Source organism: Nelusetta ayraudi, unplaced genomic scaffold (genome assembly GCF_046127955.1).
Source record: "Nelusetta ayraudi isolate G7.1 ecotype Tasmania unplaced genomic scaffold, CSIRO-AGI_Nayr_v1 ptg000136l, whole genome shotgun sequence".
Lineage (NCBI taxonomy): Eukaryota > Metazoa > Chordata > Actinopteri > Tetraodontiformes > Monacanthidae > Nelusetta > Nelusetta ayraudi.
This window is the reverse complement of record NW_027466186.1, coordinates 2,811,990-2,839,415: the sequence shown is the minus strand read 5'-3', so window position 1 is coordinate 2,839,415 and position 27,426 is coordinate 2,811,990. Positions and strand designations below refer to the sequence as shown.

Here is a 27,426-nt window from a genome sequence, read left to right as displayed (position 1 = left end):
ATGCAAGAAATCAATGCATTGTATGACATTTTGTAAAAGAAATAAGAAGAAATAAAAGGTGATAAGGTGTGTGTGTGTGTGTGTGTGTGTGTGTGTGTGTGTGTGTTCTTACATCTTCATTGTTAAATTTCACACACTGACAGGCACACTCACATTTACATGTATGAATTGAACAGAGGTTAAGGTCAGTTTTAGGAACGTGTGTGTTTGTGTGTGTGTATGGGCATAGTGGTAGTAGGATTTGCTCCTATTATAGTCTCCGGCTGGGCTGGCTTAACCAGTTACCAGAAATCTTTCTGGTAAATCAGGAAGCAAATACCTTCACATGCCGTCAAGTGCCTTGCTGTTTTTCTCCCTTGTTAGTCTGGAAAGAGAAAGAGCGACAAAGTGAGACTTAGCATTGCGAGGACGAGCTCAAAGGCATATGAAGAACTGGCAGTCTAGTTCCAGCGACATTGGGCTCTTTTGACGTGAAACGGTGTGGCCTGGGGTGACCTGTTGCTGCATATAAGGAATCTGCCTGCAGAACCTGCTCCGGAATTTCATGCTTAACATGCGGTTAGTGCTAAGAAAAATGTAATATGTACGTTTGAACAATGTTTTTTGAGGAAATGTTACGGTGTTGTAATGTTTACTCAATTAGTCCTAAGCTCTTATGAATTTCGTCAGAAGTGTTGATTTTCCATGTTTATTTTTGTTTCAGTCATCGTTTCGTTTGTTTTTTGTTTTTTTACTTAATACTGCCAGTGTGGTTAACATGGAATCATGTTGCACAGAGTGGAAACTGTACATTGATGATGGCAGCAAAGGTATCGTAAAGCACATTTTCTTTTAAAGTTTTGCAGACTAAGGTGCGGCAATAAGAAAGAGGAAGAATGGAGAGGGGAAGAAAAGGAGAGATGAGGAGGAAGAAGGATGTTTCTATTTGCTTGCTGTTGTTGGCTGTGCTCCACATCACCATGCCAGCCTTAGCTTCAGGTAACTGTTCATCCAAAATGTCAAAAGTAATATCATTAATGATTAAACGAATGTGAGCTGCATACATGCAGCTCACATTCGTTTAATCATTAATGACATTTTGTAATGACATGACAAAAAAATTCTAAAAGTGTGTTTTAATTCATTCACTCCTTGCCTCTCAATCACTGCTCCAGGTCAGGACACCAGCACCACTTCAGCCACAAAGCAACCTGCACTCGGTTACCTCACACGGCCAACAAACGTCACAGCAGCTGTGGGGGATCCTGCTGTGTTCAAGTGTGGCGTTCCGGATGGCTCTCCTAACGTTACCTTCACCTTTTATGGTAGTCACGGCAACTACAGCCTACTCTGCCCATCCGGACATATGGAAGACATTACCCAGGTAAGGCAGTGCCCTGCTCACTGCAATTCACTCTAGACTTCTGAGTCACGTTTCACCATCATGTCGAATGGTAACTGTCAGAATGCCATCAAACGATTGGTTCACCACATGTGCAAAAAGAGTCAATTGAGACTCTGTGTGTTTGCTGCCCCCACCAGTGCATCATGTTTCTGCAACCTGAGCTTGTACAAGAGTTTGTATTTTATTTCATCTTGCACTCATGTATTGTATTTAGTTTCTGAATTTTTATCTGAATGTTGAAACGTTCTCAACTTGCTACTGCTGGCTTTATCAGCAGCCACAGTCAGCTCCTCTCCCATCATGTGTCCATTATTTGCCTCTTTCCTCCGTCCCTGCCTCCGTCCTCAGGCTCTCTATGGAAGCTGTGCAATGAAGGGTGGAGAGTCGCTGGCTGTGTGGACCCTCAAGGGAACTTCTCTCTCTGACAACGGAACAAGAGTCGTGTGCCAGACGGCAGGCAACACTGATGCACCTACTGCAGTTTTACACGTTTATGGTAAATACTCTGGTAATGCTTTATATTAAGGTCCTTATAATAAGCATAAGTTAATTTTAACATTTTTAAGTGTTAGTTTAAACAAGATAAGCATTAACGCACATTTAATATAGTGAATATCACAATATATCAAATGTTATCAATACTCTTTATAACAAAGTTAAAAGAAAAACGTTTCAAACACATTCATTGTGCCTTCATCTTCACCGTCATTTTCTTTTCTTCTCTCTGCCACTGTTCCCAAGACAATGGCATCAGCTACGCCACTCTAGTTGGTTGCCTCATTGGTGCTTTCTTTGGCACCCTGCTGGTGGCTGCTCTGTTTTTTGTCACGCTACAGAGATCCGAGAGCTTCCGGAAGTGCTTCAGTAAGCCCACCAAAACTTCATTTCGGCAGAGTTGGAAGCAAAATATGGGCGGGTAGAAAATGATGCTTGTGTGCCTCTGCAGGCGGAGAAGACGTGGAAGACGATTTGGACACGATTGTCACGAAGGACCACTCGGGAACAGAAGGCTAAGGAGGCCTCTTGACGTTTCGGGAAACTGACCAAGCGTTGGATAAAGTCAACAACAAATTAAGAGCAAAATAAGGAAAGAAACTCAAGTATTTTAAGTTAGACTAACTGGGTCACGATGAATATAAATATGCAAAACAAATTCTCCTCCCTGCTTGTCATTTTGTCATGTACCCTTTGCCCCGAATGATACACATGGCGCCATTTACTATTTGTAGCTAAAGCACAATCGCTTTCCTTTAGTGTCTTAAACCAGTGGTCCCCCACAGACTGCCAATTTAATTTATTAAGGCACAAAAAAAATCCAAACCTATCTGCCCCTATGTGAAAAAGTAATTGCCCCCTGAACCTAATAACGAGTTGTGCCACCCTTGGCAGCAATAATTGAAATCAAGCGTTTGTGATAATTGGTGATGAGTCTGTCACATCGCTTCTCTTCTCATCATCCACTCTTCTTTGCAGAATTGCTTCAACTCCGGCATATTGGAGGGTTTTCTAGCATCAACTGCCCGTTTAAGGTCACACCACATCTCACGTAGATTTAAATCCAGACTTTGACTTGGCCACTCCAAAACCTTAATTTTGTTTGGGTTTTCTTGAGCCATTCAGAGGTGGACTTGCTGGTGTGTTTCAGATCAGTGTCCTTCAGGATTTTCTGGTAGACAGCAGAATTCATTGTTCCATCAACATATCATCATAGCAATTTGTCCTGGTCCTGAGGCAGCAAAGCAGCCCCAGACCATCACACTGCCACCACCATGCTTCATTGTTGGCATAATGTTCTTTTTATCAAATGCTGTGCCATTTTTACACCAGATGTAACGGGCCGCACACCTTCCAAAAAGTTCAATTCTTGACTCATCAGTCCACAGAATGTTTTTCCAAAAATCTTGAGGATCATCAAGATGTCTTTGGAAAATGTGAGACAAGCCTTTGTGTCCTTTTTTGACAGCAGTGGTTTTCACCTGGGAACTCTCCCATGGATGCCATTTTTGGCCAGTGTCTTTCTTATGGTAGAGTCGTGAACACTGACCAGGGCCAGGCAGTTCTTTGGATGTTGTTCTAGGTTATTTTGTGACCTCCTGGATGAGTCGTCACACTCTTGGAGTAATTTTAGTTGGTGGACCACTCCTGGGAATGTTTGCCACTGTTCCCAGTTTTCTTCATTTGTGGATAATGGCTCTGACACTGGTTCGCTGGAGCCCTAGAACCATGGAAATGGCTACGTAACCTTTTCCAGACTGATAAATTTCAATCACTTTTTTCTAATTTCTTCTGGAATTTCTTTGGATCGTGGCATGATGAGTTTGTTTCTTGAGATCTTGTGGCCTACTTCACTTTGTCTGACAGATGATTCCATTAAAGTGTTTTCTTGATTCAACAGATGTGGCGGTAATCAGGTTTGGGTGTGGCCTGTGAAATTGAACTCAGCTTTCTCAAAACTGTGGTTAGTCACAGTTACTTTGTGATTTAACAAGGGGGGGGGGGGCAATTACTTTTTCACATAGAGCCAGATAGGTTTACATTTTTTTTCCCCCTTGGTAAATCAAATCATTATTTAGAAACTGCATTTTATATTTCCCTGGGTTGTCTCTGTGTGATATTAAAAATTGGTTTGATGAACTGAAACCTTTGTGTGTTAAATATTCAAAGAACACAGAAAGCGGGAAAGCGGAAGCAGAATGGCGGCACGCAGCGGCTCAGCACGACTCGTACTGGATTCTATTGTCAGTTTACTGTTTACTAAACTGTCTTTTGAGTGAGGCGTACAAACGACCTTATACCAGGTATTACTGAATTTCGTTGTATTTTGTACAATGACAAGAAATTTCTAATCTAAAAATCTAAAATCAGGAAGGGGGCAAATACTTTTTCATGGCACTGTATATATTCGTTTAATCTGTGACATTTTGTCATGTGTTGACACTGCTGGTCTGTTTGACAGCATGTAAAAAAATGTGTTCAACGTGTTTTTACATGAGTTTGTGAGCTATGTGTGTGCGTGGTGTGAAACATGAGCCTGTCACTCTAAACACTGTTAATAATGTTACGGCTATGTTCTGTGAGAACTTTCAATCTAAATTGTTCACTCTAAGACCATACAATTTGGATCCACAAAATTGTTTCCACTCTAGTAACATGAAATAAAAATGATTACTTGAAATTTCTGAAATGGTTTGATCACATCGCTGCGTCATTGTGACATGTTGTTATGAAAGCACTGGGTAAGAATCGACACAGCCCACAGCCTGTGGTGTCTGTAAATATGAGGAAGGGAAAGAAGAAGAGGGTGCGAACTTCCCAGCCGCAAATTCAGCACTAATTCACCAAGGGGAGGTACTGAGCATAGCCTGCCGATCTATTACTGAATTTAGTTAACCCTAATTCAAAAATATAGACCGTCTATATCTTGTATGTATTAAAATGTAATGAATGATAACAATGCTGTTCCTACTTTCATAAAGAAGAGTCAGGATCATACACAGTAATTCATTCTACAGTTTCAAAAGAAATGGAATCATTTATATTCTTCTCTTTCTCACTCATGCTCTCTTTTGCTGACATTTGCGTTTTTTGGCATTTTATTATACATTTTATATGTATTTTATATTTTTTATATTTTATAATTCAATGGAATCACAACACACTACTTGTCAGCTTTAAGTTTAAACCAAAGTGGTTTTGAGTCCTATTTGCCTCTTCCACCTCTTGCATTTTCCTATTGCGACTCATTTGTTTGTTTCCTGCTGTTCCAGTTTTGTTTGTTTTTTTTGTTTTTTTGCTTTATAGGTTTGTGAGAACTTGGAGGAAACATGTCTCCACTTTGATGAATCCCACACTTCCCCCTAGTGGTAAACACTAGTGGTATTCTTGGCTGCTTGTGCACGGGTCAGCTGGAATCATAGAGTAGATTCTTGAAGGGTTCCTTATTAATGCAAACATTTGTTTAACTGTGTTTTATTTAGCTCTACAAAAAACATGTGGACCTACAATTTGGTATTCTTTTTTATTATTATTATTATTATTATTATTATTATTATTATTATTATTATCATTATTATTATTATTATTATTAACACAGTCTAAGTTTATCTCCTTCAAGTCTCTCACTGTTCTTGAAACATGCACCCGAAACATCTAAGATTAATGCAAATGGAGGTGAAAAGTGACCTCAACCTCAAATCAGTTTTTATCTTGGATATTTTGGGAGGCATAGAGAAAGTCAAGCTCAGTGGGTGGGGGGGAAATTCCCTTAGGAGGCTGGCTTCACACGATCCTGCTCCATGACACAGACACTGTTGTGGTTTTTTTAACAGTGCAAACGCGCAAAACATGAGCAAACACTAAATTATGGCTGATGGCACAAAACCATTTCAATTTAATACTTACAAACTGCTACCAAACAAGTTGAGCACAAATTGGTATGCAAATACTGCACGTCACTGAACAAGGAAACGTGGTGGAAATCATGTTGGCCTTACTCGTGTCAGGTTTGTAAAACAAAAGGCAGTTTTACAAACCGGACACAAGTCGACAAACTGTTTTTTTGCTTTTCATTTTTGGTTTCATTTTGCTCTGAAGTGACTTAGACTGTGGCCGCCACTTTCCTGGCCACACACATGCACAAACAAATTTACACATGCCTAGATGAACGCACTCTCGTGCACACAGGGTAGCCAGCGGGAGAGAATTCTGCCTCGTCTTTTAGTTGATACAACACAACGCAATGTGGAGCAATGTGTTTGCTCAGCTGTGCGGCTACACCTCGGTTCACTCCATGATAGGTTTCTGTCCGACTGATATCTCCACATTGCGCCGAGGTCTCACAATGATCAGTGTCATATCTTAGATGTACAAAAAAAGGATGAATAGTAGCACAGACCTGCCATCATTTACTGGTGTTACACTATTTTAAAAATAAAAAAAAATCAAACTGTAAAGAAGATCTCTACCATTCTTTGGGAGTCTCTCTTAGTCCTTCACGTTTAATGTTTATGGACAAACACGGTGAATACCGTCATAACAGAGACCCGTGTGTGTGCATGCGCCGTGCTGATAACCTACATTGTTCTCTGTGGGTTCTTAAGATGACCTTTAACAGACAATGGACGAGTTTATTTCCCCACTCTTATCATTACCAGGTGAAATACAGGCAATCCAGTCCCATTACAATTTAACCAGAAAACTAACAAGTGCAGTCGAGCCAGTTAGAAAGGCCGGCAAAAGATTTTGCAACTATTACACATATTAGTGACCTTAGCCTCACCTCTAAAATGTTATTACATTTATGGCGGGCCAATAAGGCAGTAAATAGACTCTAGTGAGAAAAGGACTTTGCGTTTATGATACTAAACCATCAACATGAGTATAGCGCCATCACTTTCAGTCTTAAAAACATTCCAAACCTATCTGGTCTGGTGATTTCATTCAGGTCTGTGTAGTTTGACTCATTTTCAACCAAGTGGAGCAAACTAGGCTTTCACTTGTACTCTCTCATTTCTTGCAAATGCGTACCAGGAAATGCCACTCTTAAAAAAAAACCTGTGTCTAATGACCTCTTTCATACCCTCAGTAACATGGCATGTTATCAAGTGACCTTTGTCTGACCTCTGTTTCTACGCTGATTTTTGTATTTTGTTGTTTTATCTCATACACTGACCTTGGGCTAAGAGCGTAAATAAAAATTAGTAGAATTATATCTATAGATACACAAAAAGCCAAAGACTCTAACTAAAGTATATTAATTCAACCAAAAATACCGTGACATCTTTAAAATGACGTAGATGTGACGTAAAGTTCTCTCTACCCTCTCGTCGCCACTACCAATCTGTCTGCCAAGTGGTGGTGACAACCGTGTGTGTGTGTCTGCGCGCACGCACACAGGTATGCGTGTCCTCACATTGTTATCATTTGTTAAGAGTCAGATGCATGCCACAGCTCCGCCACTGCAACAACAGGTATAAATAGATCCAGGACGACGTTCTATCAGGGTTCACACTTTTTAAGCACCCATGTAAAATGAAATTGCAAAATATAATTAAAATGAATATTGTAATTATCACGGATTTGCATTTGTATCGTATCAATTTTCATTGATACGATTGAAAAGAGCAACCTGCTTTGTGGAGAACTAGCAGTGTCATGTCATCTAAAATAGAAAGTGACATCACACAACCTCTGTATACGTGTTCTCCAACTTCTCTCTGCAGTCAGGTTTAAGCATGCAAATCTCCCTACCTGCCTTTGAAGCTACAACCCCCCTCCTGATTCCAACAGTCAATAATAAATGAAGGTGGTGAAAGGCACCCTTCAGTGCCAAAAATATTAAAAACTACTAATAACTTAACTATAACTTACAAGAAAACTAACAATTTGGAAGAAATAACACAAGATTCTCTTTGAATCATGTTAACTTTTGATCTTTAAAACAAGAGAGGCGGTGGAGTTGTAGCCTCGATTGCTGGGTGCAGGTTCAGTGTTCACTGCACCACACACTACTAAGGACACGGTTTACTGTGGTGCACATAGGCCAATTACATCAAGCAGTGAAATCAAGTCCCTTTTGTTTATGAAACAACACTTGCCATTGGTCTCCTTTGCGTTCATAAACAGTCACCTTTACGCCAACAGCAAATTCACATTGGGCACGAGCACACGCTCGAGTTTACATCCAAAACAAAGAGGAGGAGCAGGCGCCTTTGATTCTAGTGAAAAAGAAATACACGCTTTGAGACGCGTCTCGGAACACTCTCACACGCTCCTCCGCACCTGAAGCATCAGCGCAGGTAAGAACGGCTACTTTAGGGTGAAGACGGGCAGGGTGGGGAGTTCAGGTGGCACAGGGCCTCTTGGACAAACACAATTATGAAAGCTTTTCGTGATGGAGAGGTTTTTTTATGTAAATGGATGGAAGCGGTGACTGGAGGCCATTAGGCATTTTTACCACAGGTTGAGATTTTCAACTGGAAAGGTGAAAGGTGTTACACATCTGCAAACTGTGGTTTAGTGCATTATTTCATAATCCTAGACTTACTGCAACACTTTTTGCCTTGTACTGCAGTGATTTAGAATGAAACTGCAATATTGTGTTGTTGGTAAAAAGAAATGTGACTGTCACTGAACTTTACTGTTCCCACTATATTATACTACATATTATTCTGTGTAGCAACGTAATCATAATCTTTGGTGCTGGGAAGTCTCACAATGACTGAGAAATGTCATTGTGAGGCCTTAAAAACAAGGTTAGACCTTGACAGAGGTCATGTGAGCTGAAGGTTGCAGCGGAATTTTCTAAGGGCAAGCAAAGACAACCATAAAGTGAACTAAAACTGCTAGATGAGCAATTCCTGTTTCATCTTTGTTGTCATTAGCTGGTAATATTTGAATAAAATACAGTACAAATCTGTTATGATTGAAAAAGTAATGCAAGCAAGAATGTTTATGATAACTGAAATTATTCTCAGATGAAAAGTATGTGTCCAAAAAGAAGAGCCGAAGGATTGTAATTGCCAAGATCCTTCTTTGACATTATTGTCAATATGTAATTTGGTGTTTTTTTGTTGTTGTTTTTTCTTACATTCTACATACTTTAATTGATTGTGACAGCATTAAGGATCACAAGTAAATTTCAAAATTTAAGGACATTGTTAAAGGATTAAAATTCTGTTAAGATGCTATATAAATTATAGCATATGGGCTTTTCTCACAATGGGATTTTATGTATACTTTGAAAAATTATTCATAACCTAGGGTCCATTTATTGATTTATTCATATGAAGCAGGCACTGGAATTTCTAAAAAGAGATACACTAAAGCACATGACAGTGTTTGGCCTGCAGCTCGTGTGAGTAGTTTAAGCAGAGTCTCGGTCACCTGCTGAGTTTTGCCCCAAGACAAGAAATGATCCGCTGTTTACTCTCCAAACACCCCACAATGCATCCCTGCTGACGAGACATTGACCTCTCTCATAACAAGGACACTCTTCCTGGGGAGGACAAGAAGGGTGTGCTTTGTTGCTTGTGTGCATATGTGCATATGTATGCGTGTGAGAACCAGCACTTTATGTTCCCTTTCTGTTGTTTTTTCTCTCACACAATCATTCTCTCTCTACCAACCCCCCCCCCCCCCACCTCTCTTTCTGTCTAAATCGGTCTCTTTTAGCTGTGTTCAAGATGGGACGTCTCACTGTTGTGGTTCTTCTGGCAGGTAACTGAAGTCAAAAACAGACACGCTACATGCATGTACTACGTGGGATTATAAAACTTCTTTAAAACTCACCATTGAGTTTACAACATGTCTGCAACAAGTAACATGTATGTAACTTATAACAGGAGCTGCAGTGAAAGTATCTGCAGATATTTCATAACAACAGCTCTCGCACTTAATAGTTACAAGCAGGAGCAAACAAAATATTTCATGTGTGCCATTTCCCAAAGGACTCATGAGAACACAAACATCATTTTAATGACCTTAACATCCTGCACAAATGAACTTCCTCATCGTGTACTTAAAAAAAACTATGCTGGCAGCATGATGACATATTCAAGAGTGCAACCACTACAAATTGAACCCTTTTTCTGTATGCTCTCACAGCGCTCTTCGCCCTTTTTACGGAGGCTGAAGCAAGTAAGGCCATCTTAATTAACTCACTAAAAGCTCTTTTTTGCCAAAAAACAGTGTGAACAGTGTGTTTGTTTGTCACTAATATTTTTGTTTCCTATCCCCAATTTTGACAGATCCATTTGTTTACAGTAAGTAAAGACACTTCTAAAAATTAACTCTAAACTTCTAAAAATTAAATCTTCTCAAATTAACTGCTTACTAGAACCAGAACTTACTTTGTGTGTGGAAAAAAAACATTGGATTTGGAATGTGGAAAAAACAGAAAGCAAACTATCTTGTTAATTAATTTTAATGTGAAAGGTTAGTTTTGTTTAAAAAAAAAAAAAAAAAGTAATGTTTTTAGTTAGTTTTTAGATATAGTGGTGTAGTTTTGATTTGTTTCCTCCTGACTTCTTTCTCTCTGATAGACTATGAAAGGCTACGAATTGGAGGTCTGATCTTTTCCGGCATATTGGTGGCTGGTGGAATTGGAGTTGTAGTCTGTAAGTGCTGAAAAACATACTCAAAATGAGTCAGTACAAAAGAATTGTCACAAGATTTTGCTTACTCATTCCATTTAATAGATTTTATGATGAGGCAGAGCTATAATAACCTAACTAAAATATTTGAATTCTTCTTTACAGACACCAAGTGCAACAGGAGGAACAGGTAGGTTTTCTCTTTCCTTCCACACATTTGTCCAAATTTTAATATATGGCCATTTTACTCTTTTCCAAATTGTTGTCTTATTTGTCTCTTCACCTTTCCCTCGAATGGCCGTGCTAATTGTTGCTCTGCCCTCCGCTCATGCAGAAAAGGGGACGATGACAGCAGTGAAATCTGATATGAGACCTGACAAACCAGTTTCCTCAAGAAGGCAAAGTCAACAGACGGGGGAGGAAAGGGTGGGTGCGTGAGGAGGGTTAGCAGAAGCTCAGGTGATAACACCTTTATCGAGGTGGTAACATATTCCATCGGTTGTTTTAAAAGGAAATGCTGTTGATGTTATGCAACACGATTAAAGTCTACACTGCTAGGAATGTGATCAGTGAGATCTATTCAGAAAAGTGTATTATTCCCATCAGAACACATGTGCAATACAATGTTTTTCCGTTGGCTTTTTCTCACCTTCATTCCTCACCTCATGGTTATATGTTGTTACTATCATGTCATAATTAGGAACATGGGACTTGCCATGCATCAAATAATGTGTGCCTGCCTTGATTGATTATTCTCATCGTTTCAAGTGTCCAAAAACATTTTGAGTGCAAATCTGAAAAAAACAAAAACAAAATAAATGTCAATTTCCCTAAAACAACTTTCAAAGAAAAGTAAGGCTGTCTTTTCAATTCCATCTTACAGATGACATACACTGCTGACAAAGCTACAAGTGCTGCGACACTGGCTAATGTGACTTAGCTGCTTCAGTTATTAGCATAAAGTAATTAGCATTTTATGTTTTATTTTTCCTTTTTTGTTTGCTTTTATTAAAGCCTCGTTTGTTGTGCGTGTGCTGTTGCTAAGCCTGACACCCCCCTCCCCCCCCCATTCTCGCCACTGAGGAAGTAAATCAGCCTTCGTCATCTTGTCCCGGTTGACGCTCCCACTCCTCCTCCTCCCACTCCTCCTCCTCCCGCCTATTTGTCCTGACTCTGGATCGGCTTCCACACCCCGCTCCTCCGAGCCCCCTGACTCTTGAAACCGACCTGGGAGCAGCGTTTCCCGGGCAAGAAGTCCAGCCTTTCCACTCCGACGCCCCCCCCTTTTCGAGGAAAAAAAAAACCGAGCCAACCTGTTGAGCGTCAGACGGAGTGAGGAAGGCAGGCAGAAAGGCAGGGTGTTGGCGCACTTCAAGGGGAAACATCCGCAGCTTCTCACTCACTACATTTCCGCCTTTTTTGGGGAGAGACGAGTTAAAAGGTAGGACGAGTCACACTTCAGAGACGTCACAAGAGTTTTCGCTCTTTGCAGGAAATAATGGAGAAGGAGTTTAAGAGGTAGAATTATCTTGTGTGTGCATCTTTTTTGTGCAAATGAACCCGTTTATTCGTCGTCGGACATCCAAAAGAGTGCATGTAACAAGTTTCCAACCGAGGAAAACTAATTTAACAAAAAAACAAAACAATTAACTGGTGTAATTCTTCTTCATTGTTGTGTGTCGTAGCCGTGACATTTCTGAACAATTTGTCACAAGCCCACACTGTTGTCCGCTCTCGCGCTTCCCCCCGGAGTCCATCAGTACTGGGACAATGGAACGGCACGCGCCCAAGAGACCCGCGTGCGTAACTGCACCCGGATAGAGGTCCACGCGCCCTGCCGTCTTCCTGCCAGCTGTGTTACTTGCTGATGGATCTCTTTGCGCAAAAATCTCTTATACACGTAGTTTTAAGCAGATTCTAATGTGACTCTTAGACACCTTCAGCCCGTCGTTTAAAGTCTCTATCTCTGATACGGAGACGCATCAAATGAGATATAAAAGCACTCTATTATCCAGACACACACATTTGCGTGTGGAGACCTGTTGCCTCTCAAACAGGCACAAAGGAGGGAACGTGCTCGGTTGTTGCGCTCATACTGTGTGTGTGTGTGTGTGTGTGTGTGTGTGTGTGTGTGTGTGTGTGTGTGTGTGTGTGTGTGTGTGTGTGTGTGTGTGTGTGTGTGTGTGTGTGTGCAAAAAGGCCCACTGATAAGAACAGTGGCGATAACAGTTTGCTACTAGGTGGTATTCGGACAGATTGCGACAAGAACAGGCAGCTGACAGCAACTGTCAGATATTGCTGCTAAATAAATGAGACATAAGGATCAGTTGAGATAAATGTTCAGGTTTGCATTCAACCTGTCCTCTCACAGATGTGATTTGAGCTGTTTTCATCAGGTGGAAAGAAGTTCGTTTCCTAAATTCTATTATTCTATTTTATTCAGGGTCACAATATATTTTAAAAAACCCTCTTAACTTTCAAATTGATTGGGAAACTGATGGCGGTTAATTGATTTGGCTATTTTCTTTTGCTTTTTTCTTGCATCCATGTGTTGGTGTGGCCCGATACACAAACACCAGCCTCTACTCCTCAGAACCACAGAACAGTGTTAACACAGTAAATTCACCACTTTCTATTTGGTTGTTAGACTGAGAGAAACACGCTGTGTTTTTTAAGGTGAATAGTGATAATTGTGGATTTTATCCATCTGTTGGTCCCTACTTCTCATTCATTTAAACTTCAAAGCCTTCTCAAAGCAGGCATTGAGAAGAAATGAGGCGGGGGGACAAACAGACTTTTCTCACAAACTTAGCCAATACCAAATGACATTAGCTGCTACTTGCACAGCATAATTGATTGACAGCCAAGCACAAACACCAAAGGAGGGATCAATGAATCCATATTCTCCTCTGCAGACCTCAGTCCTCTCAGAGACTGAACAGACAGGCATGTAGTGAGGTTACAGGGTGAGAGACTGAGGTGAGAGGAGTTGTCTTTCCTTCCCCTGGTGAACCGACTTGGCTTGCTGTCCTAACCTCTGCTCACATGACCTTGGCTCCATGAAAAAAAAAAGAAAGTGAGCGCAAGCAAGAGAGGTGGAAGGGAGAAGGACAGAGAGAGAGGGGGGGGGGGGTCATTGTCTCTTCACCTTTCCTCAAATCACTTTGGCGGCTCACGAACACAAATTTAGAAACCTCAACAAGAAGACATTGATTTTGCTCTGCCGTGGTAGCTGTGACCTTTGGAGAGTCTGCTGCCTGACCTACTACTCAGCTGTGACATTCATCAACTTCACAGATAACATGGACAAATACATGTTTAGCTGTTCCACATTAAACCCATATTCAGATTTATTTTTATTTTTTTTCAAAATTCCCACCTCTCAAATTCGGATGATGCAGCCTTATGTGATTAGTTACCTACTATTCCAATTTTTTCCATTCTCTTATGCTTGTTTGAAAGGGGATCTCAGAATCTCTGAAGCACCTGGCTGGAGGTGCGTTCACTTGCCTGGTCGAGACATCATACCTTCTTTGACATCACAGGCGGCTTTTACAGTAGTATGTTTTAGCAGACGTTTTTTAAAGGGTAAAGGACGTAAGGGTTGGCTGTTTTATTTTTTGAGGGGTTAACAAGAAAGAAACCATTAATTATAGTCAGAAAACTTTAGTAAAAGGGAATTTTGTATTATATAAGACCTTTAACACATGTTACAACTGGTCATTACACACCTGTGATATTATCAGATGTTAAGTAAATAAAAGGGCTACCAAGTCCGTGACAAAGTCTGTGACAAAGACAAAGACTGTGAGAGTGGTTCTCAGTGGATATGAGCACGCTGACGGCATTATGTACGAAAGTATTGGCATAAGAAGGAGAGGAGAATCTCCATTGTTTTCGTCCAGTCTCCTGCCTGAAGAGTGTGGAGCGAGCTGTCTGCCGCTCGCAGTTCGTTGCTACTCTTGTGGTTCCCACATGTGAGTCATGGCTCGAGTATGTTCCACTCCCTCCGCGCTGTTTGTGCCCCATCTTATTTGCTCTGTTTCCAAACTCCGCTCACTACCGCCTTCCTGCCTCAGTCATTCTCCAAAGCTTGAATTCTTCTCACAGTAATTTGCAATTATTTCCCCCAAGTGCAGTTAGAGCCAATTTTACTCCAACTGCCTTTTCTAATGTTGTTAGGATGAAACTTCCTCCATTTATTTCTCCACACTCCTCTGTTGATACTCCAGAGAAACTTCACGATTGGCATTTTAGGATCATAAAATGTCAAATTACAGCATGCACTGACAACTCGCGGGGAGGAATGCGTTAAACCAGGCCTGTAAACCTGGAACCAGGTTTACGCTTTTTTTAAAATGTTAAACGTTACTGTGTCTTGGACGTTTCCATTTGTTCTTTTGTGTGTGCCTGCGTGTCTCATTTTGGTGAGGGGTGTGGGGGGGAGGTGCTGCCCACTGGAATCTAGTGTTGCTAATTTAGGACTGAAAAAAATGGCAGTAAAGAATAGGCAGCTGTCTTTGAAGTGCACTACAGGAACGCACGCACACAAGCACTCAGAATTCACCAGGGTTGCGTTGTGTTTATTTCTTATAAAGGTGACATAAACAACCATTTGCACTGATGTCTGGTTTTAAATCAGCCAGATCATGGTCTGTGTTTGAGTTCTGACTTCCGGGCAACCAGACTTCGGTCTCGACTGCTTGAAGATGTTTCACTGTTCATCCATTCTTCAGTTTTAGAAATGGTTGGGGAGTTCCAGGTGGTCCTGAGAGTTGTCCCACCTCATTTGTTACGCTGATAGAGTGAAATCCAGTTGTGAGCGGCTATTGACTTGTAGGATGTACCACGTCCCTGTCCTCAGGCTCAGCTCGACTGCACTGCGATTTAGGCTTAAATGGTCTAGGCAGCGACCACAGAGCTTCATTGCAATTGGCTGTCATGAGTCTGTTCCTCATTTCAAGGAGGATCGTGCTTAGTCGCACCTCCCTCAAAGCACGTGTCCTCAAGTCCAGGATGGGAACCAACTAGGAGTGCTGACCGCCTGCACGAAATAGAAGGAAGCACAACTTGTAGGTTTTTGGTGCTCAGTCATACAACCAAACGAATTACACTCTGATGACATGCGATTCTGTGAATAATACAGTTAGAATTGTACTTGATGTGAAAGCACTAGAAAAGTTGATATAATGGTGCATAGCTCACAAATGAACACAACGCACGCACCACCATGCAAATTGCCACCGCATACTGGGAGCAAAGCCAGACCACACCTGAAACCTTTACAACCCGAAAGAAACATAGCCACACTCTGGGCTTTCCTGATGAACAAGGATAATAAAAGTATTTGAACTAAATGTAATGTATATGTTAATGTTCTGCGAGTCTAGTAGTCGTGATGTTTCCTTCGTTTTGTGCCTCCTCCTCTGTTGTGTTGTGACAGTTTGCGTGCGCCGTGTGAATTTGCAAGTATGTGTTGGTAGGTCATCGTCACATGTGTTGCTGAGGGCCATGTGCTTGTTGTATTTCCTTGATCCGTTGCATGTGTTTTCAGTAACAATGCTGTTGTTTTATTTTGAAAGTGTGTGACCTATTCAGGCTTCAATAGTAACAATTAAAAGTGACAGCAGTTTTAAACGACAGACGGTTCAATGTTTAAGATGTTGAAGGAACTTCTCTGTGTGTGGCTCGGCACACAGCTATGTCTATATATGTGTTGTCAGCCAAACTAGTCAGAGGGAAATATAAACACTTGTCTCAGATTTAAAAGCAACCAGTCAACCTTCTGCCTTGTGCTGCCTGGACTGTTGAAGAGGAGTTGTATTGCTGTTAGAACCAAACATGGAGGTGTTTTGGTCACTCATTGTCTTCTGACCCTTCAACATTACTCAAAGGGTTTTTCTTAACCAGTAGTAGTTTCACAATTTGAAATATTCATTCAGAATTGCTGAAAGGGTTTTTGTCATTTGGAAAAATTTACTTAGTTTTTGTAGGGGGGAAAACAGTGCGATTGGCTACATTTTTAGTACTCTGACAGTGACATACCGCATGTATAATTTGTATCCATAAAGTTTGACAGAAGAGAAGTGGAATGGGAACCAAACACTGAGAGTGTTGTGGCATAGATGGAGCACATAAAGCCTGATCTTTGAGGAGTTAGCAAAGGACTGGATGAATGTGTTTGATAAACAAACAAACTGAATATAGGAGAGAGATGAAGGAAGTTGGATGCACTGAAGTGTCTCAATGAAAGTTTAGAAGGCAGCACTCCTTTAATCAGCTCCTACAAGACATGTAATATATGACTATATTAAAAACAACTTAAAAATGAAAACAGGATGCAGCGCAAGGGCAACAGACAAGAGACGAGAGCATGCCGGAGACAGGCAGCTTGGCAAGCGAGAGGAGGAACAGTGAACTCTTTATCTGGAGACAAGGCAGAGCTGAGTAAGGAAAAGCGGCTCCACAAGCAATTTGAATTCATTCTGTTTTCACTAAAGCCAAGAATATTTTTTGCTGTATTTGTCAAACGGCTGTTCTCAAATTCACTGCGTTAACTTGTAGTCACCCTCCATTTTCACACACCGACGGACCTCGTAAGTAGGGCTGTGCGATTAATCGATTTTAAATCGAAATCAGGTCCCCCCTCGAGAAGCTGTTAACTGGCGAGTAAACATAGGTTTGCTCGCATCTGGACTAGCCACAGCAGCTGTTAAAACCAGGAAGTGATTCCGTTTGCTGTCCTCACCACTACCTGGTAAATTATTTTTCCCAAGTCGCATACAACACGCACTTGTCCCGTTTTTGTAGCATATTTAATTAAAATTTCCTCCCCTCTAAAAAAAAAAAAATCAAAATCGAAAATCGAGTTTTCAGAGAAAAAAAATGGGATTTTATTTTTTACCAAAATCGCCCAGCCCTATTCGTAACAGGGATGGCTTGATGAAATCCTTGTAAGTTTGACTCTGACGCTCTCTTATGAACCACTTAACGTTGAAATGCACAAATCAAGGAGACATGGCGAGGCTCGGGGGGGAAATGAGCGAGTTGGCTGAAAGAAATAGAATGGTTTGTGCAAAATGAAACCAGAGCTCCACGTTATGACAGAGGGGAATGTCAGTCTGCCCTAGGGCACCTCAGCAACCGTGTGATCCATTTTGGGCTGTGTTGACAATAAAAAGCCACTTCAACGCTTAGCAACCAACATTTTATTGAACGTCTCCGCAGCGAAGCCGAGGAGACAGAACATAGTTGAACCAGGCCAGTTTGTGAGTTTGCCACTTTACTGGACACATTTGAAATGTACTGAACTTCGAGTACAGGCACTGACGTGACCGTTATGGTCAAGTGTCATTATAATATCAGTGTCTTTATTGTGGGAACTGGAATGATGTATTTCCAAAACGTCTCTGTGGATACACTGGTGATGTTTCACATCCCAGAGATCACCTGGTTAGTGAGGCAGTTGTTGTAATTTCTCAAACCGATGTATTACCTCCACTTTCATAGCATCAGATAAGCAGCAAGTAAAGCCAGACCTAACAAAAGATGTAAGAAGAGGCAGATTCTCAAGAGATTCCCCTCTAAACGTTAACTCTGGTTGATCCTGACATTGTTTCTCGTTGAACTGGAGAAGCTTTTTGGATGAAAATGTGAGACATCTTCAAGTAGCTCGTAACGAAGTCGAGCTGCCTGAAAAGACCTGAGGACGTTAGAATGTTACCTCTGGGCTCCGCCTTACACCAACATTCGCTTTACAATGAGTGGGATCAACAAATAGAAAAAGGGAAGCAACACCCACTTTAGTCTCCTGTTCTGAGGGAAAATTGTAGCAAATTCATCAACACGTCCAATCGGAATGCTACCAAGATTACACACGTTCCCTCGGTGCCCGCTCATGTGAATTCAGGTACAGAGGAACCTTTTTTTTTTTAAGCCTCGTTCGGACCGTCTACCCTTCCCTCCTCTTTCCTTCCCTCTCCAGTAACGTCCTGGTCTCAGTGTCTCCTCGTCCGTCCCCGTCTCTCTTTCCGTCCCTGCCCTTCATCTCGTCATCCTCCCTCTCCACACTCGACGCTGGGGGCCAGCGCTCCTCTCGCGGTCATTGGCCAGCTTCCCGTCCACGGCATTCCCCCGCCGCACCTCGGGTTGCTGTGGTGAGGCACCGGGAGAGCAGCACTTGTCCTGCTCTTCTCTTCTTCTCCCCTTCCTGCCCAACTCCAAATACCAGCGAGCAGAGGAGGGAGAGGCATTGTCTGATCTCTCAGTCGCAAAGGTTACATTTTTATCTGCCGCGCGACAGTTTGACGGTCTCCATTGCCGAAAAGCTTTTGATGCTTTTAGCTCAGTCTTCTGCAACGCAGTTTGCAAAGAGCTGATCTAATCACTTACGCATTGAATTTAAACTAATGAGAGGCAAATCCCTTGTAAATGGGATGGTCATGAACTTCAATCAAGTTCGTTTTTCCAAATATTTTTTTATTTATAACATATAAAAAAAAAGTAAATGATAGACTGGGAAATCGGTTTAACCTTTGACTTGTAGCTTTATAAGAAATATTAAAGATTAAAAATAAAGACAATTGGCTTGACTAAATCATCTCATCCTGGCTTTATATTACCAAACTGTCAATAACTGTACCTTGTGAACATATGGTTGCCTTTAAAACAAGTGCTTTCTTGTTTGTTCCTCACCGTGAAACAGTCAGGGCGGAAAACGTGCCCTTAGTGGAAAATTACCGCTGCGCTGAAGGTGTGTCTGCTCCCAGCGCGCATGCTGCCTCTGCTGCTGCTCCATCAGGCCGGCAAACACAGCGGGTACGCAGACTAACGGTGCTTTGAGGAAATGTACAGACACACTGGTGATGTGGAAACTTAGATCGTTGTAAGTTATGACTCCGACAGCAGGAAAGTTTTTAGTATAGGAAAGGGAAATTGAACTGGGAGAGGTTGTGGATCTGTAAAGAATGTATTCTAAATTTCTATTCTTAAAAATTTCTATTCCTGTCAAAAATGATCCAAGTGAGAACATGTTGGAAAGGCTGAGTGCAGCTTAATGAAATTTTCAGCAGTAAAAAGCAAGATTTGGGGAGAGTTTGATAAGCCTTTCACATACAGCATCTTTGTTTTTTTAAATGTACAAGCATGTGTGCAGCACGTTTGAATAAACCTGAAATTATTTGAACTCGGAAAGAAAAGAGCCAAGCGCGTGAACGTGTTTACGTGGAATTGGTGTGATGGTTTAGCCCTGAGTGACTTGGCCTCTCTTACAGCCCCATCAGAGCACTTTGTACCCATCAACATCAGATCGAGTTTCTGTGCGAGCGTCTGTATGTGCGAGAGGAAGCAGCAGAGAGCACGTCATCCCCGGTCGCGATCAGATTTCTTCATGTGTGGCGATAACGACGCTCGAAGCGAGATTGAAAGTCCTTCACGTGCAGTATTTCTCTTTTTAACAAAAGAACATCCTCTGAGTTGGCTTAAAGCACAACCTCGGTTAACATGCACACTCCTATTTGTCAATTGATTATTTGTGTCACTGCGACTGGATGCAATGATGTTGCGTCCATGTGTGCAAGTAGGGCTAGTTTAGAAGCTTCTGTAAAAACAGACCAACCCTCTTCGTACTTGGTACGAAGAGTACTTCGTACTTACCATTGCTAAAGATCACTGTCTTGTGTTTTTGCTACAGGTACACATCTATCAAGTGCAAAGATGTCGAAGATCTGCGCTTTGGTGCTAATGACACGTGAGTACGGCTCGCAAAATAAAGCGATTGGCTATACTTTGCTCTGTTTATTTTACCAACATAAAGCTGCTTAGAATAATTCATGTCTTGAGATTGATACTTGTAATCAAGTGTTAAAACAAGATCATTTTTTTCTAAACTCTTACAGTTGTGTCGCTGGTGTTCGCAGAGGAACAGAATTGTGAGTACAAGACAGTACATTTCAAACAACCTGTGACAGACCAAATGACAGTGCAGGGAATTCTTTTTCGTTTTTTTTCTCAAAGTTCCTTCATTGTCTGCATTTTCAAGTTCTGTGTTTTGTTTGCGCTGTATTGATCTGAGCGTCAGCTACGTTAATCATTAGCACGGATCAAACTAGGCCATCATATTTGCTCATCTTCTCATTTTGTTCTTTTGACTTTATTATGTCACTGTTTGACATGCGGTCGTGCCTGTCAATCATCGTTTGCCTGCTTGGACTGTCCTACTTCTCGTGTGTGCCCGCAGTGGAGGAGGACCCATTTCACTTTGGTAATGACATGTCTTTAATCTTGTTTTGCCTAAGTAAGCTTGGATTAGCTCTGTGAGAGATGTTTTATTTTCTATAACATCATGTTTTTTTTATCTTCAGTATTTTTTGGTTACTTTTAAAGGTTGCTCTATAGGTCTAAAATGCACTTTTTGAATGCCATTGACATTTTTGTTGTTCATGCAACTTAATTCCAACCACAACCTTCGTGCAGACTACTACAGACTGCGTGTCGGAGGCCTGATTCTCGCTGCTGTCCTCTGTCTCATTGGCATCACCATCCTGCTCAGTAAGACCAAAATGTCATACACTCACACACCTGTGAATGGATACATAATCTCGAGTCCAGGTGGCTTTACAGCAACCTGAATAGCAACATCGTAATGCCAAAAGCAGGCAGGAATAAAAGAAAACTTGTAGTAGTAGTTGGTAAGTCGTATTTTCAGGTAATTGTAAGTGTAAATACTTTAGTAGAATTAAACAAAACGATAAAGTGATCTGTGAGTGCAATCTGGCACTCACAGTCACAATCATGTCACAATCATGTCATGAGGTGAAACTTAATGTTTAAGTTAGGAAGTGTCATGCCAAAACGTGATTGTGTTTCACATTCACCATTATCTACTCAACCACACTTTATTACTAAGTATTATTAAGTATAGCTTAATCACATTACATAACTAGTTTTATATAAAACTACTAATACGTTCTATATTAGTATGTACTGTATGTAATGTGAAACTATGGACTGACGGGGGGAAAACAGAGCTTCCAACAACACTTCAGTCATTAAGCTTCTTTTCTCGTGTTGCAGGCGGCCGCTGCAGGTGCAAGTACAACCAGCACAAGAGGTAATCCTAACACGTAAAGCACTTACGTAGTTTGCATTGCAGTCTTTAGACGTTTAGACATGAAAGCTGAAGCCTTCAACAATCCTGCAAAGTGAATAAAAATGGAGAAAGTCTCTTTCAAGTCATCTCTCACGCTGCCTGATGTCTCTTTGCAGGAGGAGGACAGGAAGCAATGCTCAGCAGATGCTCTCAGACCAAGGTAATATCAATCACCAGTATCAGTGTCAAATCCCCTTCAAAGTAAATAAAAAACAGTTAATATGTGATGCATGACTAAAATTTACAGTACTTGCCACAAAGGACATACAGTATGTGCGACAGGGAGACTTTCTTTATTGTCAGCCAGTCTCCCAGGTTCAGTATTCCAGATTTCAAAACGCAGTTTACGTCCTGCAAAGGTCTGGAGTTATATTTACTCTGTCCATCTGTTTCACCACGACCAGGACCACACAAACACACTGGCACACATTCTGACACAGTATGGACTCACATACTGGTGGACAAGGATGCCGTTGGCCTTGCTGGTCAACAGGTGGTGTGTTTGGCAGCAGATTAAGAAAAAAATAATTAACAGGCAGCTCCTCATATTGCCTGCTGACATTTATAAAAAAAAAAATAATTCTGAATGTAACAACCATAATAAACGGTACAGCTATATGAAAAGACATGTGGAGAGTGTACGGCACATTATGTAACCCATACAAACACACAGTGGGTATTGAACACAGACGTGTGCCTGTGTGCTGAGGCAAGTGAATATCAGCAGTATGTCCCAATGCGATTCCTGCCAACATGACATACATACATACATACATACATACATACATATGTATATATATATATATATACACATATGTATACACACACACACACATACAGTATATATACATGTATATGTAGAGAGAGAACTGAATTTCTGATGGTACACACGCATACACACGCATACTTACTTTCTCCTGCTCATGGCCATCTGAAATTCAGTTGTCTCTTTTGTGGAAATGCCATGTTGACATTGACATTTAACAGAATTCAAAGCATACACAAAATGTAGGTTTGAAAATACATGGAAGTAAAAGGGGAATGTCTCCTTTGTGGCTGATGGTAGACATTTCTAATGAGGCATCTTAAAGGGTTCTGTGGCTTCTGTCTGTGATTAACCCAGCCCAATGTTAAAGCAGAAGTTTACCCCTTCAATTGTGTAACGTCATCACGTCTGTCTCTGTCTTCAGGCCGTTCCTGCGACTGCTAGACATCAGAACAAACACTGAATCCCCAAAACCTGCAACCAGCAAAGATGCAGAGGAGCAGCCGCAGGATTTCCTACAAGAGGCTTTTGTGTAATAGTTAGACAGATGTTGAGGTGTGCTACTCAATGCCTGATAACGAAGCTATCCACCTGCAGCTTGTGTGCACCTATGTGCACCTGTGACATCCCCCTGCTACCCTTCCATTAAATCACTTTCATTTGTCTACAAAAACAAAAAAAACAACCTATATAATATTTCTTTTAATTAAGAATTGGAATTAATTATGGATTTGGTATTATGAATTTTTAAAAAGGATCTAATAGGAAAAAACTATAATTATTGATTTCTAATTTACCAGTAATTTTGTTTAAATAGTTTCACAAATATTTTACCAAAAAAAAAAGACACTTCCTCAGAGTTTCAACACTAGTGTAAGTTGTGTCAGTGTCCCCCTCTATATTGTCTGCACTGCATGTTTGAGTCTGTTTGATGTAGATAGTTGCTTCCTGTGACCAGCCTAACCTGCTGTTCTCGCCTTGATGGAAAACATAGGAAATTCACATAATTGATGTTGTATATTGGGTGGTGCTAATGAGTCACAATAATCTGTTAACCCCCGTTAGTTCTGCAGAAGAGTTGTAGATTGCCCTCTTCAAAGTTGCAAAAGACTGTCATATTTCTATAAAATTGTTGAAAACACCCATTGGTTTCTTTACTTGTGTGTGTGTGTGTGTGTGTGTGTGCGTGTGGTTGTAAATTGATTTGGTCCCTAAACCATCTATACAAGAAAGTTATTGTATTAATGACATGGGGAAAATACAAATAAAAGCAATATGCTGGTCAACCAGTTGTGTGTCTAGCATACAATTAAAGGCTTTTCACAGCATTAGAAGAAAAAAGTCAGGTTTTTAAGATAATATTCTTAAACACCAACTAATTTGAGCAAAGAGAAAGAATATGGTGAAAGCTGTGTACGAGGAAAACAAGCAGGAGTAAACTTTGTGGAGCTCTTAACCTTGGTGCATATTGTAACCTGCATGTTTCACAATAATTGATCATAAATACATAAAAAAAAAAAAAAAACTTGGTTATTTTTTCATTGGCTGTTTGACTGGCCTAAACTACAGATAGTTTTCCAACCTTTTTGCCCTCCATTTCCCCTCTATGTTTGCCACCTTCCTGTATGGTGCACAGCTGTGACTCCGCTAGGATCATTGGGTCAGATAACTTGTCAGTGGACAGATCCAGAAAAGCCAAAGGTTTGCATAGGAACTCATTGATCGGGTCTTCAGCCATCAACACATGTCTTCTATTGGACCCACCGATTGAGTGGACAAGGAGCCGGTGGCCTTTGGAGGCTTTGTAGCCTTTAATAATTGTGCTTTTATTTTTGACCGTCTTTGAACCGTTGCTTTGAACACATATTTCGCAAACGTTTATTGTATTGATAATACAATTATCAAAGCAACATTATGTAATAATTAAAACCAACTGAGCTTACTTACTTTTGATATGTAAATCCCAAACAATTTTCCCAGATCTTGTGTTGCTTGACAGGTTTTCCTCTGAGCAGGTAAAGTACAAAACATGTAATTTATGATCACAGCATTATTGTTTGGAGAAATTAATTATTTTTAAATGACTTAGTGATTACCTCTCTTTTTATTCTCAATTCCAACTGATTTGAGTGAATACATGACATGAGGTGTCCGCTATATTCATACCAAGCATTAAGCATTGCTTTTAGTTTTAAAGCTCTGCCAGTTGTCACACAGTAATGGGAAAGTGAGATATGTCTCCCTCACTTAGAGAAATATTCTTATTACTGGGAGAGATTTTAATTGAGAAGCAATATGGTGGTGTTGGGCATAAACCAGCGAGAAACCAGAGCACAGACAAAGAGACCAAATTGTTAGGGACAACATCATAGACCTTAGTGCTCTTCCAACAGATTTTTAGTGTCTACCATGGCACAGTCTGCACCTCCACCCTACTACGACAACCTGGGGTCCGGACAAGGGTACAACCAGTTCTCTCAGGTATACCCGCCTCAGATGCAGGTAAGCAGCGCTTAGACAGAATCAAATCACAATGCAGTCGTTGATTTTAATGATACTATGGGTTTTGTTGGATGCATTTCACACTGTGAACAATAACATTCATCAAAGAATGTTGATTTCACTTCAGGTCTGCCTCCTTATCCTCTTGAAACCATGAATTGTAATTGTGACTATCTGCAGCAGGGCTATGGAGACCAGCTGCAGACTGGACCTGTTGCTTATGGACAGCAGCAGTACCAAGCGCAGCCAAGTGTCATCATGGCCCAGCCCAATGTGTATGTGAGTCAAGGGCCGTTGAATCCTCCAGTCAACGACTATATTGGCTACTCCATCTTCACCTTGATGTGCTGCTGCCTGCCGCTTGGAATTATTGCCCTCATCTATTCAACTTCAGTGAGTAAAATAGGAGGAATAATGGTAAATATTGCATCTGTAGAGAGATGCACAATTCATCATACTGTTCCAAGTATTTTTCAGTGTTTCTTGTTTTTTTCACTAGTTAGTAAGTACAAATGCCCATAACGGATTGTTCAATGTACTGCAGTACCACTATGCTGTGTAAGTGTTTATAAAATATTGGCCACTTTTGACAATTCATGAAGCATCTTGAGTTTTTAGCACACAATGCTTTGTATGTTGCAGTTGTATTTGCAGTAGATAAAACCCACAGAGCAATTTGCCACATTGGCTACTGAACAATAAAGTATAACATTGATGCAGCAGAGACAGTTAATGAGATGAAAGAGCAAGGAAGTGTAGATGGACGCACAATGGTAATACGGACGGGGCTGAGAGGGATTATTTAGAAATATACAAAATTCTAAAAAAAAAAAAATGTATATATAATTTATGTACAATTTTATATTATACATCCATGTGTGCAAATATATACATATTTGCACACATAGATGTGCAGACATCACAGTGAATGAAACAAAATGGTAAGGCTTAGGCCTTGTCCACACGTAGCCAGGTATCTCACAAAACAAAGATATTTTTGTACGATTTGGCCTGTCATCCACACGAAAACGCAGATTTACGGCATTAAAAACGATGGTTTTTAAAAACTCCGGCCAAAGTGAAGATTTGCGAATTCTCCGTTTATGCGGTTGCATGTGGACATTGATAACCAGGGTTTTGCGTTTCCAAACGTCACTGCCTGCGACAAAATATATTCTTGCGTCACATATGCGACCTGTATTTACATTGGAAACAGTATGGATGCAGTCGCAAGCGTTTTGGCGCAATTTCTTGTCGCTTGTTTTTACAAGCCCAGATTCTGCTCCACATACAAGAACAGAGACGAAGGACGATGTTAAGGACGGTTATTTTCCACCATATAATCCAATAATTACCATGTTTGGCGGAAGTGACGTCGACAGACGGAAGCTTACTCTGATTGGATAGGATTTGGGGAACTACTGCCACCTAACGGTCTGGCATGCTTATGAATGTGCTTAAAAACACACTTATGCAGTTAGGTGTGGATGTTTTTTTTTTTTCTTTCTAAAAACGAGGTGGTGTGGACGCTAGTTATTTTCTAGACGGAGAGGGAAGGATATTCGGTTTTACAAAAACCCTGCTACATGTGGACAAGGCCTTAAATACAAACTGAACTGGTGATGAGCAAAAGCATTTGCAGGTGTGCATAACGAGGCAGATTGGACTCATGAGGTGCAGGTGTGCGAGGGCAGGGCGGGCAGACGAGAGGCAGGTGAAGCCAATCAGAGCAGCGAAGGCAACCAACAAAGGGGAGACGCATGAGGAGCGAGTGACACAAGGAAAAACACATGCACAAAAATCTAAACCCACAATAGTACTCGAAACAAGTTTAAACACAAAACTACGACAGCATGAAAACACCAAGACCATGACACATCTATCTATCTATATATCTATCTATCTGTCTGTCTGTCCATCTGTCTGTCTGTGATGCACTTAATCGTTTGACCATTATAGATGCTGTTACATTATTTGAGTGAAAAGAATGCAACCTGTTGAACTTGATGTTGGTTTTATTTCCTCTTTAGGCCCGTCAAGCCAACCTTAGTGGGAACCGTCCACAGGCAGAGCAGGCCAGCAGGACAGCCAGGATGCTGAACAATCTGGCCTTTGGAACTGGCATTCTTGCCTTAGTTTTTGCCCTTCTCTACTCTGTGGCGATTCTATTCGCCCCCCCGTTGTTTTTGTGATTATTGTTTTTCTGAAGCAAGCCACCTCTGTCTTTTTTTTTCCTCGAAAACATCACTGATTCCCTTAAACTCATAATAAAATGTTTATCTCACTTGTCTTTAATGGCACCAGACAACTGTTACGCATGAATGAATTTCACCTGCTTAATTGGGGCACATGAAGTAGTCGTTGCACCTGGTGAGTACTGATGTATTTTAGTAGGAACAAACAGAGGATTGTGTCAGCAAACAAAAAAACAATGTAATCCTCAGAATTCACACAATGGAAGGTTTGACCAGAACAAAACCGCAGTCCTACTGTTGGTTTCTGAAATTTCACAGATATTTGTAAGATCAAATCA

At 40.9% G+C, this 27,426-nt stretch overlaps 3 protein-coding genes and 1 long non-coding RNA gene across 5 annotated transcripts; all 4 read left to right on the top strand.

The window, feature by feature from the left end:
- Positions 1–355: 355 nt before the first annotated feature.
- LOC142879383 (uncharacterized) lies at positions 356–4,362 on the top strand. Its single transcript, XM_076012632.1, has 6 exons — positions 356–558; positions 838–978; positions 1,155–1,363; positions 1,733–1,880; positions 2,126–2,248; positions 2,331–4,362. The coding sequence occupies exons 2-6, from the start codon at positions 876–878 to the stop codon at positions 2,396–2,398; spliced, it is 651 nt and encodes a 216-aa protein (XP_075868747.1). The 5' UTR covers positions 356–558; positions 838–875; the 3' UTR covers positions 2,399–4,362.
- Positions 4,363–8,158: 3,796 nt separating this feature from the next.
- Positions 8,159–10,844, top strand: LOC142879385 (uncharacterized). Its single transcript, XR_012925294.1, has 6 exons — positions 8,159–8,181; positions 9,557–9,601; positions 9,989–10,021; positions 10,426–10,500; positions 10,642–10,666; positions 10,811–10,844. It is a non-coding gene; the product is annotated as an uncharacterized LOC142879385 (long non-coding RNA).
- Positions 10,845–11,601: 757 nt separating this feature from the next.
- fxyd3 (FXYD domain containing ion transport regulator 3) lies at positions 11,602–23,532 on the top strand. 2 transcript variants are annotated; one of them, XM_076012633.1, is made up of 8 exons: positions 11,602–11,917; positions 20,168–20,224; positions 20,373–20,405; positions 20,714–20,737; positions 20,950–21,024; positions 21,550–21,586; positions 21,742–21,859; positions 21,894–22,153. In XM_076012633.1, exons 2-7 carry the CDS (start codon positions 20,191–20,193, stop codon positions 21,857–21,859), a joined length of 321 nt encoding a protein of 106 aa, XP_075868748.1. In that variant the 5' UTR covers positions 11,602–11,917; positions 20,168–20,190; the 3' UTR covers positions 21,894–22,153. The 2 variants fall into 2 exon arrangements, with proteins under 2 accessions (XP_075868748.1, XP_075868750.1); XM_076012635.1 differs by lacking the exon at positions 21,894–22,153 and adding an exon at positions 22,816–23,532 and having other exon boundaries at positions 11,633–11,917; positions 21,742–21,785.
- A 748-nt stretch (positions 23,533–24,280) lies between these two features.
- Positions 24,281–27,188, top strand: LOC142879428 (proline rich transmembrane protein 1B-like). The gene is made up of 4 exons (XM_076012738.1): positions 24,281–24,406; positions 24,785–24,893; positions 25,077–25,286; positions 26,924–27,188. The coding sequence occupies exons 2-4, from the start codon at positions 24,801–24,803 to the stop codon at positions 27,083–27,085; spliced, it is 465 nt and encodes a 154-aa protein (XP_075868853.1). The 5' UTR covers positions 24,281–24,406; positions 24,785–24,800; the 3' UTR covers positions 27,086–27,188.
- Positions 27,189–27,426: the final 238 nt, after the last annotated feature.

What these genes read in the sequence shown, in the direction of transcription:
- LOC142879383 (XM_076012632.1), top strand. Translation starts at nt 876, where the DNA reads ATGGAGAGGGGAAGAAAAGGAGAGATGAGGAGGAAGAAGGATGTTTCT. An exon ending in TGCAGTTTTACACGTTTATG is followed by an intron (nt 1,881 to 2,125) that starts GTAAATACTCTG and finishes ACTGTTCCCAAG; the next exon opens with ACAATGGCATCAGCTACGCC. An exon ending in GAGCTTCCGGAAGTGCTTCA is followed by an intron (nt 2,249 to 2,330) that starts GTAAGCCCACCA and finishes GTGCCTCTGCAG; the next exon opens with GCGGAGAAGACGTGGAAGAC.
- fxyd3 (XM_076012633.1), top strand. Translation starts at nt 20,191, where the DNA reads ATGTCGAAGATCTGCGCTTTGGTGCTAATGACAC. An exon ending in GTTCGCAGAGGAACAGAATT is followed by an intron (nt 20,406 to 20,713) that starts GTGAGTACAAGA and finishes GTGTGCCCGCAG; the next exon opens with TGGAGGAGGACCCATTTCAC. An exon ending in TGGCATCACCATCCTGCTCA is followed by an intron (nt 21,025 to 21,549) that starts GTAAGACCAAAA and finishes CTCGTGTTGCAG; the next exon opens with GCGGCCGCTGCAGGTGCAAG.
- LOC142879428 (XM_076012738.1), top strand. Translation starts at nt 24,801, where the DNA reads ATGGCACAGTCTGCACCTCCACCCTACTACGACAACCTGGGGTCCGGA. An exon ending in TATACCCGCCTCAGATGCAG is followed by an intron (nt 24,894 to 25,076) that starts GTAAGCAGCGCT and finishes TATCTGCAGCAG; the next exon opens with GGCTATGGAGACCAGCTGCA. An exon ending in CCCTCATCTATTCAACTTCA is followed by an intron (nt 25,287 to 26,923) that starts GTGAGTAAAATA and finishes TTTCCTCTTTAG; the next exon opens with GCCCGTCAAGCCAACCTTAG.